Genomic DNA, 15715 nt, shown 5'->3' on the forward strand with positions numbered 1-15715 from the left:
GCATCTGCTGCTGCTTCTGCTGCCTGGAATACCTTAGGCTCTGTCGAGAAGACATATTGTATCTTTATCAGACAAGTGTCTTCTGTATTTCCCACAAATGCGTTAGGTCTCACTGACAGCGCATGACTGGTTGGAATTTAACATTCATTAAAAATGAAGCACGAACATCCATAAATAATGAAGGTTTCAAGTAAACAGTGAGCCTGGCAAAAAATGGAACACCGGCATCCATAAATAATGACAGCTTCAAGTGAACAGAGAGCCCAATATGAGACACTGTGTGACAACTACTAAACTACTGACAAACAAAATCCAAATTAGCATCAATCTCTAAGGCGGCCACCACTGAGCTTCAGGTGTTCCAAAACCCACAGTAGTTCCACTGAAGCTAAGTGAGCTGCCAGAGCTGCACAGTAGAGTGCCTGCAGAGAAGTAATGCCTGAGGAAGCTCAGACAACAGTAAGGGAGAGAATATGTTTTGCTGCACAGCTTGATTATGATTGAATGAAGCCGAGCATGAACTTTAATTACTGCTTACACCCTGGCTGTTTGTGACTGCGTATTGAACCAGCTTAGGACACACAAAGGGAGGCTGAGGCGATACAGCACAGTGCAGCGTTTGGCAAACATCTATCACTGTAAGAGGCTGATTTAATACAAATAGTGATTAAAGGGGAATCCTAAAACCTTTACCCACATCTTTTAAATGTATGCTGCTAATTCATCCAGTTCAACTCCACTGCTGAAAACATATTCTACAGCCTAAAACGCTCTTTTCCATTCCACAAAAAAAGGTTAAATACATCTTCAAAGGACTCCAAAAAAGCTCAGGCCATCATGGCGTGCCATTTACTTTTCTCATTTATGTTTTCCAAGATTAATCCAGACAGCCACTTTTACTAACTGAAGTTGGCAGTTTGTGTAATACCACTGAGACACGACTTAAGTACAGCGAAAAGCTGCACAAAAGTATGCAGTTTATTCAGCACCACCCCTCTAAGCTGATGCCATCAGTGAGGGCATGTCGGGTTCTTGGTCCAAAGAACACAGCATCAATAATTCAGCTCCTAAAACTCTCTTAATTGTAGAAAGTAATGCATGCGAAAGAGACTTGCAAAATATTCAAGAAGTCACAAATTAATGATAAGTAGCTGTGATGGTATTCTTTGTTTGGCAAATGGGCAACCTCAACAGCTGGAGCAAATTTCATGGCAATCCACCCACAGTTTTGAGGTACTATGACTGGGCTACAGCAGTGGACTGACTAAAAAGACCAAGCAAACGGTAGACATATCACAACCTGGCTAAAACCTTTGCCTCTACTTCATGTTTAAGAACATATTGTTGGTTGTTTTTACATTTGTATTGCGTCTAGTCTTCCGACCACTTGAAGCACTTTTGCACTACATTCCACATTCACCCATTCACAAACACATTCATACACTGGTGGCCAAGACTGACAGAAGGTCCCACCTGCTCACCTAAACATTCACACACACACTTATACAGTGATGGCATAGGTATCCAGGGTTCCTACACATTTGGAATTTCAAAATTCCATACTTTTCCACACCCTAATTTCCAGACTTCTGTGGGGTTTTTTTTTTGTTTGTTTGTTTTCTCAGAGAATATGCGACATCTGAGTAAATATATCAGTGTATCATATTTCACATCATATTTAATTATTGTTAATAGGCAATTGTAGCCAAGTACCATAATGGCATGCAAATAAAAACTCAGGTAAGTTCAATGTCTGGGCTGAGGCAAAAAGGTTGGGACTCTGGGTGCAAGCGATGCAGTAACGAGACGTCAGTGTTTTTTCCTTTCATGTGGCTCAGAATCGCCTTCTCCCCCATGTTGGCGATGTCAAACGATTTCACACAAAGCTTGCATCTAGCTCTGTGTGTGAATTGGGAATCCTTGGCCAACCAGTATTTATATACGGTATTGTCAAGCCATCCATCCAAAAACTTGCATCTACCCATTGTGAACCACGTGAAACTCGTCTTCTTGTCGAAGGTGCAGTGTTGGAGTGAAACTTGATACCTGGGGGGCTGGAGGAGGGTCATGGGGCAGCGGACTGGACATACCACTTGCCAATCAGGTAAAAGGGGCGGTATGTTTTCTGAGACGTTTGTTCTTACACAAACTGTGCTTGGCCCGGCTTAAAACACGATCCGGATTGATTACATTATTTTTGGAAATACCCAATTTTCTATTTTAGAAAACAGTATTTTAGAACAGTGGTAACAGTCTGGAAACATAAATATTTTTCGAAACATAAATATTTTTCCATACTTTATTTTTCATTTTCCATACTTTTTAATACCTGGAAACTGATCTAATGTATTTCCATACTTTTCCATACTTTCCATACTTGCGTCGGAACCCTGGGTATCAAGCGCATGTCGATTTCTTGGTCCAAAGAACACAGCATTATTAATTCATCTACTAAAACTCTCAATTAAAGAAAAAAATGCATGCAAAGGGGACTTGCAAAATATGCAGTGGGTCACAAATTAACGATAAGCATATGTGATTAGTATTCTTTGTTTGGCAAGTGGGTTCCATAAATATCTGTAGCACATTTCATGATAATCCATCTTATAGCTTTTGAGATATGTTGTCTTGACCACAGCATTGGACCCCCAGACAAAACCGAGTAACACGCAGACATGTCACTAGTTGGCTAAAACCAAAATCCTTTGCCTCTTCTTCATGTATCAGCACATACCGTTATGTGTTTCACTGGTGGACACTGCAACACTTATGTAAAATGGGAGCATAAATAGCAAGTGTACAGGTCCAATTATTCCCACCGGCTTAGTCTGGAAGTCGTTTTTCGTGGTGTGCTTTTAAAGACGTTATGTAAAAAAAAAAAAAGAAGCGTGTTATTGAAATGCACAAATTACTTGAAATTATCCAGTGTGAGTGCCGTTCAGCACATATTTACTGTGTTTCCATTAGAGGTGAAACAGTAAATGTTGACAAGTTTTTGGCAGAATCAATGACATAAATTATAAAGTCACATTTTGGGAGTGCGGAATGTAAAGTGAGTTGTGAATTTTCACTGTCTGATGATGTAATCATTGAATCACCAGTGTGAATTGACAACCCTATCGCCCCTCAGAGACATCTTCTAAGACAGGAGAAAACATCTTACTCATTGCAGCTTTAAATATACCTCGATTAAGCATAATGTTTTTAACTGTGAGGGGTAAACAGCCACTGAATGCACTAAATGCTCTTATTAGTATTCGATTCATTCACCGAGCTGGCCTACTTTACATCTTGACCGAACAGAGCAACACAAACAGCAGTAGCAATTAAATCCGCACAGAGTTACATTTGAATGGCGTGGTAAATAGCCATGTGTGACTCACTGCATGATATTTCATCAGACATATCCCCACAGTCATCCTCCCGGTCGCAGCTCCAGGGTTGCGGTATACATCGTCCGTTCTGGCAGGAGAACTGGTCGGCCTGACAGGGCTGGGCTGAGAAAGAAGAAAGAAGCCACTTAATTCAATCACACATGCATAAGTCAATGGAGGATGTGCACAACAACACTAATGATCACTACATCACAGGGATGTCAATGTCCGCCCAGTGCAAACTTTTTATCACTCAATCACACAGTAGAGCGGGGAAGGTCTGCGCTGTTGCTTGATGGGCTGTCAGTTACATACACGGTGAGCATGCATGGACAACAGACACGGGGTGTCTGGCTGATGTGGGATATGCACGTCAATCTGACAATGAGGGACCATTCATCATCCACTGGCTAATGCTCATTGATTGATCCTCTAAGGATAAAAAGCTCCTACGAGGCCCCATTGAGGACATGGGAGGCAATGTGATATACTGTAAGTGTTCCTGACATACTGTTGCCTCTCATAGGTGCTAAAACTCTTTGATACTGGAGAGTGCTCTCACACAGTGAAATTGATTGCATTGTACTGAAGCTGCTCGAGAGCCACAAGGCACAATGGTGATAGCAGCCTTGACAACAGACTTTTTATGAATAAAGCACATCTGAATCTTAAAAGAAGATGTTTGAGAAAAGCCTTTTATGCCTTACTGTACAGATGAGAGGCCTTTAAATCTTACAGTCTTCATTACCTTGATCGAAATGTATAACTAAATTAATTTTAAAAGAACATCAGTCAATTGATCCTGAAGCACAAAATGTTGTTCTGATATGAATATTTCAGAAAATTACACGACAGCAATTATTCATAGAATAAGTTATGTGCTTTTTAAGGCAAACAGAATTGTGCATAGATTGAAGGTGATGACAGATTTTGCCATTAATACACAGGTGATACAATTGTAAAATGGTCAAACTGCAGCCAAAGCTACACTATATCTGAGACAAACATACAAGTGGTACAGCACATACCTGAGCATGTAGTGTTGGCTTCGTCTTCACTGTTACCGCAGTCATTCGTTCCGTCGCAAAGCCATCTTTTGGGAATGCAGCGATTGTTGCTGCATTTGAACTGATCGACAGGACAGGTGTGATTGTCTGCAGAGAGTTCACAAGGAAGCAAAGTCAGTGGCTGACCTTGCAGCTCCGACATGATAGATAATAAATAATCTCATCAAATAGAAACGAGAAAGAATATTTCAAAAAGCCTTAAAATGTATAAAACAAAACATTTTTAAATTCTATAGCCACAGTCAAGGTTGCTGAAATGCAATATTTTTCTAATTTTAAAGAGACAGTTCACCCCAAAATCAAAAATGCACACTTCTTATTATTACCCATAGAGCTAGGTTAGTGTGAGTTGCCTTGTGTTCTCATGGATATAATCACGTAAAAAATGTAATCATGCATAACTAGATGGCACTTGGCTTTACAAAACAAAAAAATATACATTAGAAAAACTCAACAGCAATGTCTCTTTCCAGAAATGATGACCCGATCACTCAGGATAATCCACTGACCTTGTTGTGAGCGGATTCACATAGAAACTATTTTCTTGTCACCAAACTACACCCACCAAAAGTATTACCAGGCACCATTAAGCTAACTAACAGTACACTCTCTAAAAACAGATACCTGTATATGTATGCCGAATCTTAGATTTAGTATCACAAGCATTCTGGTTTCTATTTATTGTCAGTGTATTGGCCAATCACATTTGATTGGCAGGTAAACTGTCCGCGTGGGGAGGCGGAAGGCATAGGCCAAAATGCTCGGAGCCTTTCAGCTATCGTCCAACAACAATTTAGCTTTACATGAGCTTTCTAAAAAACTGATCTGCATTCACATGCAGATATCTAATTACAGAGAAAAGCCGGAAAGACCTGCACACAGAAAAGGAAGTCAAGTACTCAAGGATTCTTTACTGTCATTCCAGCTATGCAAATACATGAAAAGAACAAAATGTAGTACTCAGATGTCGGTCATCATTAAATAATAACATATAAAAACACTTCAACATGAGTAATTAACTAAACATATAGGTAAAGTGAGCAGTGCAGTGTGCAGTTAACGATAAAATCATAAAATTGCAGCATGCCCAGAAGAATAAAAACATTCAAAATATGATTAAAATATTAAAATCCCATTAAAACATTGAAATCACTTGGTTTCTAGTATCCACTGGCTAGGCTACACCAGATCTCTCAAAACATTTGCCATTGCCCCCAGAGGCTAACTAGCATCAAACTGATAGGCTAACATTACAGCTCAGTCAAGGGGGACACCATTAATGTTTACAATTCCCGCTATCATGAACACAAGCCTCTTGTGCACAGGTAGATACACACTCTACATCAAGATATTATTGGTGAGTTCTTCAAATATATATTTTTTGGCGCTTTGAGCACCACAAGCTGAGTGCCATCTAGTTCCATTATATTACAGAGAAGGTAGACATCTCTACAGCTGATATCTCCAACACTTGATGACTCACACCAAAACAATCTGATTAATAAATAGCACTATAGGTAAGAGGAAAAATATGTAGTTTTCATTTTGGGGTGAACTGTCCCTTTAAGGCTTTATTAATTTTCTGGCCCTGATCTCTCTCGGTCCTATGGGGGGGAAAGTTCCATGTTCACACAAAGTATATTCACAGCTTCTTAGTGGGATTTCATTCAGTCCATAGCTCAACTAATCTTGCACTGATAGACCAGCATAAAAGGAAATGATGTTTCAGAGGAGAATCTCACTCGTGTTCCTCCTTGGTGGTTTGTCCTTTAATTGAGAGTAATGGTCTCTCCATAACATTTTTATATTGGTCTTAAGTATATTTGTTATGTGTCTTCAGGGCTTTGATTTTTGTTTTATATAAAACCACTTTCACATAATGACTTCACTGGAACTAGCAACCGAGCTCCTTATTTTCTTCTCAGTCAGGTCATTTAACTTTAATTACACAGTGACCACTCAAACTTGTTAAGCCTCGCCATCCATAAATCAAATTCAATTACCGTGAGCACATTTCTGTGTGGATATTGTGAAACTACTCCATGTGCATGATAAATTACATTTGATTTTGAGACAACCTGGTGTTTGGAAATGCCAGATGTGTTTATTCAGAACATGACATTCCCCTTATACAGCTGGAATCCATATTCATCTATTCTAATATGATAAATTCTCAACTGTATTCCCACTAAAACAAACTAAGTCAGTAGAATGTAAGTGCTATTGCAGGGGAGCAGATAATTGATTTTTCATTTCTGATAATTCTGGCAGAGGATCATGTCATGGCGCTTTAATTCTGGAAAAAAAAATGAACCAGCATCCAAGCGTCAAACATGGTGTTTATCCGACTGATTTGTTAAAGAGCAAAACTGCCTCAGCAAGAGCAAAAGGGGAGACAGCAGTGTGGAGGAGGAACACTTTTCACCCTTACTTCAGTGACATTTAAGAACATAGAAGTTGACAGCAGGAGAGAATCAGCCTTAAAAAGCTTGTGCTTTTTCTTGCTTGGTGCATGGTGGTGCATGTAAGTGCATCAACATGTACGGTTTCTATGTATTTGTGTGTTTGCGTGTACTGCGGTGGCCTGCAGCTCAAACAAATTTTAACATCCTCACAGCAGCTGTGGCTCTCCTCGTCACTTCCATCCAGGCAGTCATCATCTCCATCACACTTCCACAGGGCCCGTATGCAGCGATGATTATGGCACTGGAACTCATCACTTTTACATCGCTGTGGCTCCAAGCCACTGCTGGAGGGTTCTGGGAGAGAAAGTGGTGAAACAAAATCAACCAGAGACTTCCGATGAAGTATGTGTTTAGGGGAAATTATCGGCATAGCTATAATGGAACATAAGACATGTTAATAATGTATCATGACCCTAGTTCAACTACTGGGAGTTGGCTTACATTTCAGGAAATCCATTGGGATAATCTCCCACCTGTATTTATTTGTTTATTTGCAGATTTGCACGTGAAAAGATAAGGTTGTTATTTGATCTTTGTCCCAAAGGATGAAGCCAGGATAACAGTATACTGGGACAGGATGATCTTAGGCCTCTCGCTCTGTCTGATTCATTATGTCCTCCTACCTGCACAGGTGACATTGTTCTTCTCCAGAACCTGGTTGTCAGCGCAGGCACATACTCTGCCTCCTGGGATGGCAAGGCAGAGGGTACCGCAGCCCCCATAATTCACACTGCATGCGTTGTCACCTGGAGAAATAGATCCCAAATAAGGTGTCTTGCTCATTTAAAGCTACATTTTCTAAAGCCCATACCAAGTGCCACAGGTTTCTGTTGTTGTTTTGTCTGTTTTCCCTTTGTACAGTAAACTGCACAGGTTCAGAGGTCACTTAAAACCCTGTAAAAATGAATCATCTCATTGATACAAAACTCACTGCCTGTCTTGGAGAGACACGAGGTGTACGCCACGTGATCTATAACCACACGTCAAGTGAATTATTAGGAACACTGTGGGTGAGAGACATTTGACATTTTTATCTTTCTTGGAGGAATAATTTGTCTTTCTGGACAAAGAGGGGGAAAAAATACTGTCACATATAAAGTTAAGGCATAAGACACCTTTGTCACTTTCATTTAACAGGGAGCCCAAAGGCAGTGCCTGAGCCAATGAGATAAAGCGTTGGGTTTTGTACAAGCCAATCGCTAATACTCTGAGGACTGGACAGCCAATTAATCTATTCAGTGACATGAACAATGGGGAAATGTCCAGTAAAAATTCTCTGTATGGTGTGAACAAGGCTGTGCATGCAGTAACCAACCATTCATCTGCATCATATATTTGGCATTGTACTTTTTCCCACTCACAATCCAAGGCTTTAAAGTTGAATGAAAATTATTGTTTTGAGGATGGAACAAATTCATGTCATGGGTGTAAAACCACATCACTGGACTGTGTTAAATTATATCTCTACATTTAGAGCAGGAGCTTCGACCTCCCCTGATTGTGGCGTGGGTGTCTAAACACTGTTTTTACACAACTATTATGGGATAGAAAAAGACACGCCTGCTGTGAGGGCCAAGGCAGTTCTCCACTGTCAGCCACATCCGACTCCTCTCCTCCCTGTTCTTTTCAGCTTTCTAACAGCATGAATCCATCATCATTTGTTACAGAATCGAGCAAACCCTTTCAAGCCTTGGTCACCTTATTTAACTTCATAGAGAAGAGCCCCAAGTGATTTTAAAGTCACTGTCACTGTTGATCAATGCACCGGTTTACACCATGAAATTTGACACAGATAGGCATACAATCTCAAGTGTATATATCACATTAAGTGCTTTGCATTAAAGAGATGTGTATAGGGGATACAAATGCCTGGACACGCTGCACAGAGTGCTTCTATTTTCAGTGTAAAACTTTCCCTGTTAGGGAAGCTATGGTTCAGTGGCACTGGATGGGGAGTAAATGAAGGAAAAGCAGCCAACCTTGCTGACTCTGTGCGTCGTAGACACGAAGGCCAAATAGTGGTGGTCTCTCGCTCCGCAGCAGAGTGACATCGCCGGTGGTCAAGTCCAGCTGGAAGACGGAGGCATTCATGTACTCCGTCCAAAAGATGAAATTACGATAATGAGAGATCCCAAACGGATGGTTCAGCTCTTTTCCATTGTACACCACCTGGAACATGAAGCAAACATGCAGTGTAATCAAAAGATTAGGAGGGCTACGGAGAGACACTATCAGCAACAAAAAAAATCAATCATCTCAAACAGGGTTCTAGCTGTTTGAATATGGGCTTAGAAATTATTTGATCACAGTATATGATGAATGTGATTCAATTTCTTTGCACAAATTTATTCACGGGCCCTGTCTGCTTATAATAATGTTTGCTAGAATCTTGGCATTGATTAAATAGCATTTGCAAATAATTCATTAGCTTATGCCAGTACAACTACAGTAGAAGGGAGCAGTTGGGGATGAAGGGCTGTCTTGTTGGCAGTTGTGGTGGAAAGAGAAGCAGTTTTCAATCATTTTACTGCTTTGCAGATTAACATTGCAAAAATATAGAAATCAGTTTGGGACCCTAAAATTATCATATTATATTGATCTGAAACCGTCAACCACTGATTTAATCTCAAATTATCATGGGAACAACATTAAACGAATGTGAAGCAGGATGGGGATTAGGGTTGGGTCGGTATGAGAAAAAAAAAAAACCGGTCCAGTTTTTGTAAAAAAACAAAAAACAAAAACCGCATCATTCCTTACAAATAAATTTTGCAGCTTACTCAATCAGTGTAAGCAAGGGTTGCCTCCTTCGTCTGGCTCAAAGCCAAAGTGTTGCCATAGTGGCGCATTCCTTGATTTCGTCGAGACTAAAATGTCCGCTATTATCGACTCCCTGTTACTATTAAACAAACTCCACGCTACAGTAGAGGCGCATGCGCACTCCCACCTCCTAGCTCAGTCCCCGCCCCAGCCCCCTCTCTCCTGCTTGCTGTGCGCTTGGTGAAGAGGCAGACACAGGTGCTCACAGACTAGGGCGTACTATAAGCGGAGCGGACTACGTGTAAAAATGTCCGTGAAAAATCCCCGCGATGTGAAAAATACATGCCGAACAGTCTTTTGTGTGACACTGGTCGTGCTTTGCGCGCACAGGGCTTGCGGACGTCCACTTTTACCGGGCGGACCTCCGCGGCGTCCGCTCCGCGTACGTTCTGCCCGAGTATGCGGTCCGGTCGGTCTCAAAAAATAAAACCCGGTCCAAGACGGAGTACCGGACCGAATTGGTATTACCGAGAACCGACCCAGCCCTAATGGGGATCTGTCAGTAAAACACTCTCCTGGGTTGTGGCACATTTTGGAGCTAGTTTCTTTCAATAAGCACCAATTTATCAGCCGAGCATTGTCACCTTGTTGACTGCAATCAGCCTACAGGTGAATACGATGACATTCAAAGATGGCAGTGACCAATGTTTTTCTGTTGTGTCACATAAATGTTGCACAGGCTAAAGAGGCACGGCTGAGACTAGCGGCGTCCCAGCTTCCAAACTGAGATCTTCCCCCCAGGACACCTTCGAGACAAATGGACATCGTAAACTCGCTATCAACACGTCAGGGGCCCTGATAATGCTTCTTTGTAAACAACAAGTCCTTGCTGAAATTGGCAGGAAGAGCGCTAGTTAACGTTTGCTTTTAGTACCCGGTAGCTGAAGCGAACAGCTCATAGAGGTTGCATAGAGTTACATTATAATGTGTTCAAGGTCTGTTCAGTAAAAAAGAGTACTGAGCAAAGGTAAATTAATGTTCTCATCATGTGTTCTAACATAATCTTTTTTTTTTTTTGTTTTTTTGTTTTTTTTAGTGAAAAATTGTTTTCACAGCAATATAAAATAGATATTACGGAGGGAATTAAAATATATTATATGGGGTAAAATATAAATCTACATAACAAAAAGACTTTTGAAACATGTTTTGATATGAAAAAAGATCATATTAAAGGTTGTCTGATAAATTTGCAGGATTTAATTTGTGCTCATTCAAAGAGCGTGTAATGAAGGGCTGAATGACTTTAAAACAATTCAGTTATTTCTTATAAGAAACATGTCTTTGTTTCCCTAGCACAAAAGGGGGAATAAATAACAACAAAAACAACCTAAACAACAACAGCATTCAACATTAATATTGGCACTGGCTATCAGCCCATTTGCTATCTAAATATCTGTAACAGTAGTGGCAGTATCAGTTCATCCCTACTCTAGATATGACAATAAGTTGGACATGACTATTGCCCATCAAATGACCAACTCAATGAAAAGATGTCGAAGTTCCTCTATCGGGCAGAAAGTCAATTTCTGAAACACAAAATAAATATCTATTTCTGAGAAAGAATCTGGAAAAGAAACAGCTGTAAAAATTGCAATTACATTCTTTTGTGAATAATTTTGCTGCTCTCTGTGTTTAGTGAGCATTTAAGGGTGTAAAACTACTCCAAGTTGTGCTGTTGCAATAAAATTAGCACATTTAAATTAACATGTTTATTCGGTGTTGTTTATTCAGGGTATCTTGAATCCCACCCTCTGGCCCTCTATTAAAATCTCACAAGCAGACTAACCCTCAAGTCTGCCAGAATCACAACTGAAATGATTCTTGCAAATGAGTTTTTGCATCATTTAACTACGCTGCATGATCTCTACATATCGAAACTCACCATTCTTCCAGTCCCATTGAGATGAATCTTCTCTATGTGATCGTAGTAGGCGTCACACCAGTACATGGTGCTTGTGCTGTGGTCCAGAGTCAGACCATTGGGCCACAGCATGTTGGAGGTGACGAAAATGCGGCGGTTGGATCCGTCCATCCAGGCTTTCTCTATCCGCCCTATGCTGTCATTCACCTCATCCTCTTCCCAGTCGGTCCAGTACATCCAGCTGTCATACATAGGAATACACACAATTATGGCACCAATAAGCATAAATAATAAGTACCGCTGCTTTAGTCCAGGCAAGACCTATAAGTTATCGCCAGATCCAAACTAACACTGATCACATCTCACATTCAATCTAAGGCAGTTCATTTCAGCTGTCTCCTCATTCATCCCTGCCCCTACTTGTTGACACACTGATGTTGGATGGTTGTGCTTGTTGCTCCCTTCGTCATCTTCCCCCAGCTTTGATTTCTTATCAATCAATGCACATGTGACAGCATGTTTCTGCAGGCTTCCCTCAAAATGATGTATTCCATATCACTATGAAATGTGTCCTGCGGGTTGTGTTCTGTACACCCATGGGAAGGCATGACTGAGCTCCCCAGTGAATCTAACACATACTGCTTTGATTCATACAGGAAATATTACAGAGAACACAACCTGTACTGCAAAATACAACCATATCACCACTAGTTCAGAAAAACTATCATCATGACAAGACTGTTCCCGACTGAAATTGAAATAAACTGGAATCCAGATTTCCCATATGTAAAACCAAATAATCAAACATCCCTGGCAGTCAAAAGAGAGTGCATCGTTGCCTAAGAAATTATTCAGGCTTATCAAGTTAAAGTGCTGCTTGACTGCACATCAAGGCAAAGTTAGAAGTCTCATATTCCCCACCAAAAAAAGGAAAAAAAAAGTTTTCAGTGTATCTCCTGTGTGCCGAGACTGCAACTCTCAGTGGGCCTGTGGTATTTGAAACGTGATTGGGTCAACGATTTGACGTGATCTGTTCTCTCGTAACCATGCCCAGGGGATTTGCTCTGTTTGAGTGCTGCTGACTGAGCCATGTGGCCCCCTGTTTCTCATCAATGATAGAGGGCCAGCTAAGGGAAGATGAAACAGAATGGGATATGGAGGTGAATGAAGACTCCCTCTGTCTTGAAGTCATCTTTGCGACCTTATAAATTATTCAGCAATCCTCCACACTCGCAAGCACACACACACACACACACGCCTACGTGCACACACACATGCATAGACACTACCTCAGATGGACTTATGGACACCGTGCAGTTGCATTGCCATGCTAAGTGAAATGAAAATACATCGAGAGGACAGGACATTTCCAGCTGTGTTTGTAGTGGTTAGACTGGGTATTTTAGGCTGAAACAGTATGTTTTCCTAAACCTAACCAAGTGTTGTTTTTTTTTAATTGAAATGTGAGGACATGTAAGTGTTAACATATCCGCCATATATCATATGACATATCCATGGTTTGCAAAAATGTACAAAGCCAACATTCATGCTGGCACTTGGGTTGCATACATACAGTAAAATCCATGTATAAAAGTTGCTACAAAGCTGCATATACCAACACATATATACATACACGCTGTCCAGGCATCCAGAGTTGACTGAGGCTGAGTAAAGCACCACTCCTACTGCTATTTGTGTGTGGATTTCTTTTTTCTTTTCTTTTTTTATGAATACATCTATGAGATTCCTAATGCAGCAAAGATAGAGAGGTATGACACTGTTAAGTTGACACTAGTGGTCCTTATCATGTCAACACAGACTAGAGGCGGCAAACAGAGCAGAAAATGAGGTAGCGAGAATGCAGTCGAAAAATCAGTTGGAGAGGTGCATCCATTTTACCTGAAGAGACCCTTCCAGCAGAGCAGATAGAGATCAAAAGGACTGTCGGGTTCAAGCTGAATGCTCCCTCTGAAGCCCAAAACTAGCTTTTCTAATCATTTGTGCTGTCAGCGGGAGGGTCGGGGTAAAAGTTATTAATCCTTATACAAAAAAGTGACATGATATTCCCCAGCCCCAACACTGCTGCTGTGGCATATCTGTCAGGGCGGAAATTCTGACAAAAGGCCAGCATGCTATTTCCTCATTAGTCTCAAAAGTTTATGCATTCTCGCCACGGTTGTTTCAATTTATTTTCTCCTTTACACAAGCCATAGGCAGAGATTTGACGTTTTAAAATCTGTGTTTCATTTCCTTTGATATACAGTCTGCAGCACTGTGCCATACTGTATATGTGACTTGGATTTTAATATTTGAGTCTATGTCATTGTTCGGATCGAAAACCAGACAGCACATGAAAATAAGCAAAATAGTGGACTTAATTGTTATTTAGGACTTGATAAATATTAAAAGCGGAAGGGACAAACATCATAATAAGTTCTGGGTTCTGGTTTGGTGTATTTACCTACAGCAGTGAAACAGCTGTGTATGGCAAAATGTTTGGAACAACCCTCTTGAGGCTTGAAAACTAATCTTTGACTGCTATGGATTTGGTGTGTGCTAATACGATTTAAGCCTTAAAGTGTTAATCCTTAAGATCCTTAAGACGCTCAATGAATTTGAGCTCTGCAGCATCTCCTCTATATGTTAAATACCATCTCTGCTGGTGGGACCCCCATATACCCATATATAAATCTGTGCAGGAATGTGAAAGAGATGATGTATGAGGGCCACGCAGAACAAGTTAATTGTGGCTAATGAGCTGGTAGCTGTGGTTTAGGTTTGGGCCACCACATGAGCCATAATTTTCTTTAACCAAAAAAAAAAACAACAAACAAAAAAAAACCACAACCCTGTACTCATTAAAGCAGCAGATGTTCTCTCAGTAACCATGCTGGTTTGCATGTGCACGTTTCCTTTTGAAAGGTGTGTGACGTGATCATCAGTCAAAGCAGATGTCTGCTAAAACAGATGATCTTCAGGATTAACATTTGAAGCAAAGTGACATTTATATCTACAAAAAGGCACAGTGGTCTTTGCTATCTAAGAGCAGAACCATACTGTAGTTTAGGTATTCACAACAACAAGGCAAGAGGGGGCTCAAGGCAGATTTTAGTATGCCACCAGATCCACTGTCAGAAATCTGGATGCTATGAATCATCCCATGGCACACCACAGAAATATTCTCCCCTCAAATAACTTTTTCCTACTTCATGCTTTATAGACAAAATCAGTTGTGCTTGAGATCTGGCTTTAAAAAAACCTGATTAAATCCCCACATTGCTGTCGGAGGTAAAAATATGCAAAAACAAATGTGAGAACTGCAGCAGCATATATTTTACAGCAATTTATGGATTTACATGTCATCTTGAATTTGTTAAGCCAAAGTTTGAAGTCCTTTTTTTTTTTTAGTTTAATGTTCAGTTATAGATTCTATCAAACATATGCCTAGTTTGATTTATTTATTTAAAAAAAACTAACTAGATGCATCCTACTGCAACACAATGCTGAGCTCAAGTGAGATCATATAAACCATAGCAACAATATTTTTTTTTTGTATTCTAAGAAAAAAAGTTGAGTGGCAAGATAATTGTTTTTTCCACTGACTGTCAGGGCAGAAAGTACAATGGTAAAGATTATGATAAAACGACTGCAACACTAGGCTTTTTTCTGCTTTCCTTTTTTCTTTTTAAAACCTTTTTTCAGACACAGCCCACCCGCAGGTAGTTCATTTACCCATGCTTCTACCTCTACGCCTACTTTAAAGGTTTATTTCCCCCGTTATGAACATTGGTGGCTTCGAGCTACTGACTGTAGGATTTTCAAAGTGTCATTTTCATTTACCACCATCTACTGAGTTTTCTTTTTTCTTCTTCTGACCTGTTAAGAGGGTCGACCACGATGGCCCGAGGGTGCGACATATTCCCTTCCAACAGCGTCTTCCTGGTCTGGGAGGCTCGCTCAAGTCTGGCAACGCTGATTGTCTTCCTGTAGCCATCGTTGGTCCAATACAAATTATTCCCAATCCAGTCCACTGAGATTCCTTCAACATTGTCGAGTTCTACAACAGAATCACCAAATATATTTTCTAAGGTTTGTATAAAGAAAACCTTAATGCAGTGCTGTGACTGT

The 15715-nt window shown here is 40.5% G+C and overlaps 1 protein-coding gene across 1 annotated transcript in view; it reads right to left on the minus strand.

The window, feature by feature from the left end:
* lrp1bb (low density lipoprotein receptor-related protein 1Bb) overlaps positions 1-15715 on the minus strand; it is a 329117-nt gene that overhangs the window by 151518 nt on the left and 161884 nt on the right. The window contains exons 11-17 of the mRNA XM_050048038.1: positions 15464-15644; positions 11609-11828; positions 8886-9075; positions 7530-7652; positions 7057-7200; positions 4403-4528; positions 3384-3497 (exon numbers count right to left, since the gene is read on the minus strand). Coding sequence (XP_049903995.1) covers positions 3384-3497; positions 4403-4528; positions 7057-7200; positions 7530-7652; positions 8886-9075; positions 11609-11828; positions 15464-15644 — 1098 coding nt within the window. The remainder of the gene's footprint in view (positions 1-3383; positions 3498-4402; positions 4529-7056; positions 7201-7529; positions 7653-8885; positions 9076-11608; positions 11829-15463; positions 15645-15715) is intronic.

The sequence above is a fragment of the Epinephelus moara genome, chromosome 7 (assembly GCF_006386435.1).
Source record: "Epinephelus moara isolate mb chromosome 7, YSFRI_EMoa_1.0, whole genome shotgun sequence".
NCBI lineage: Eukaryota > Metazoa > Chordata > Actinopteri > Perciformes > Serranidae > Epinephelus > Epinephelus moara.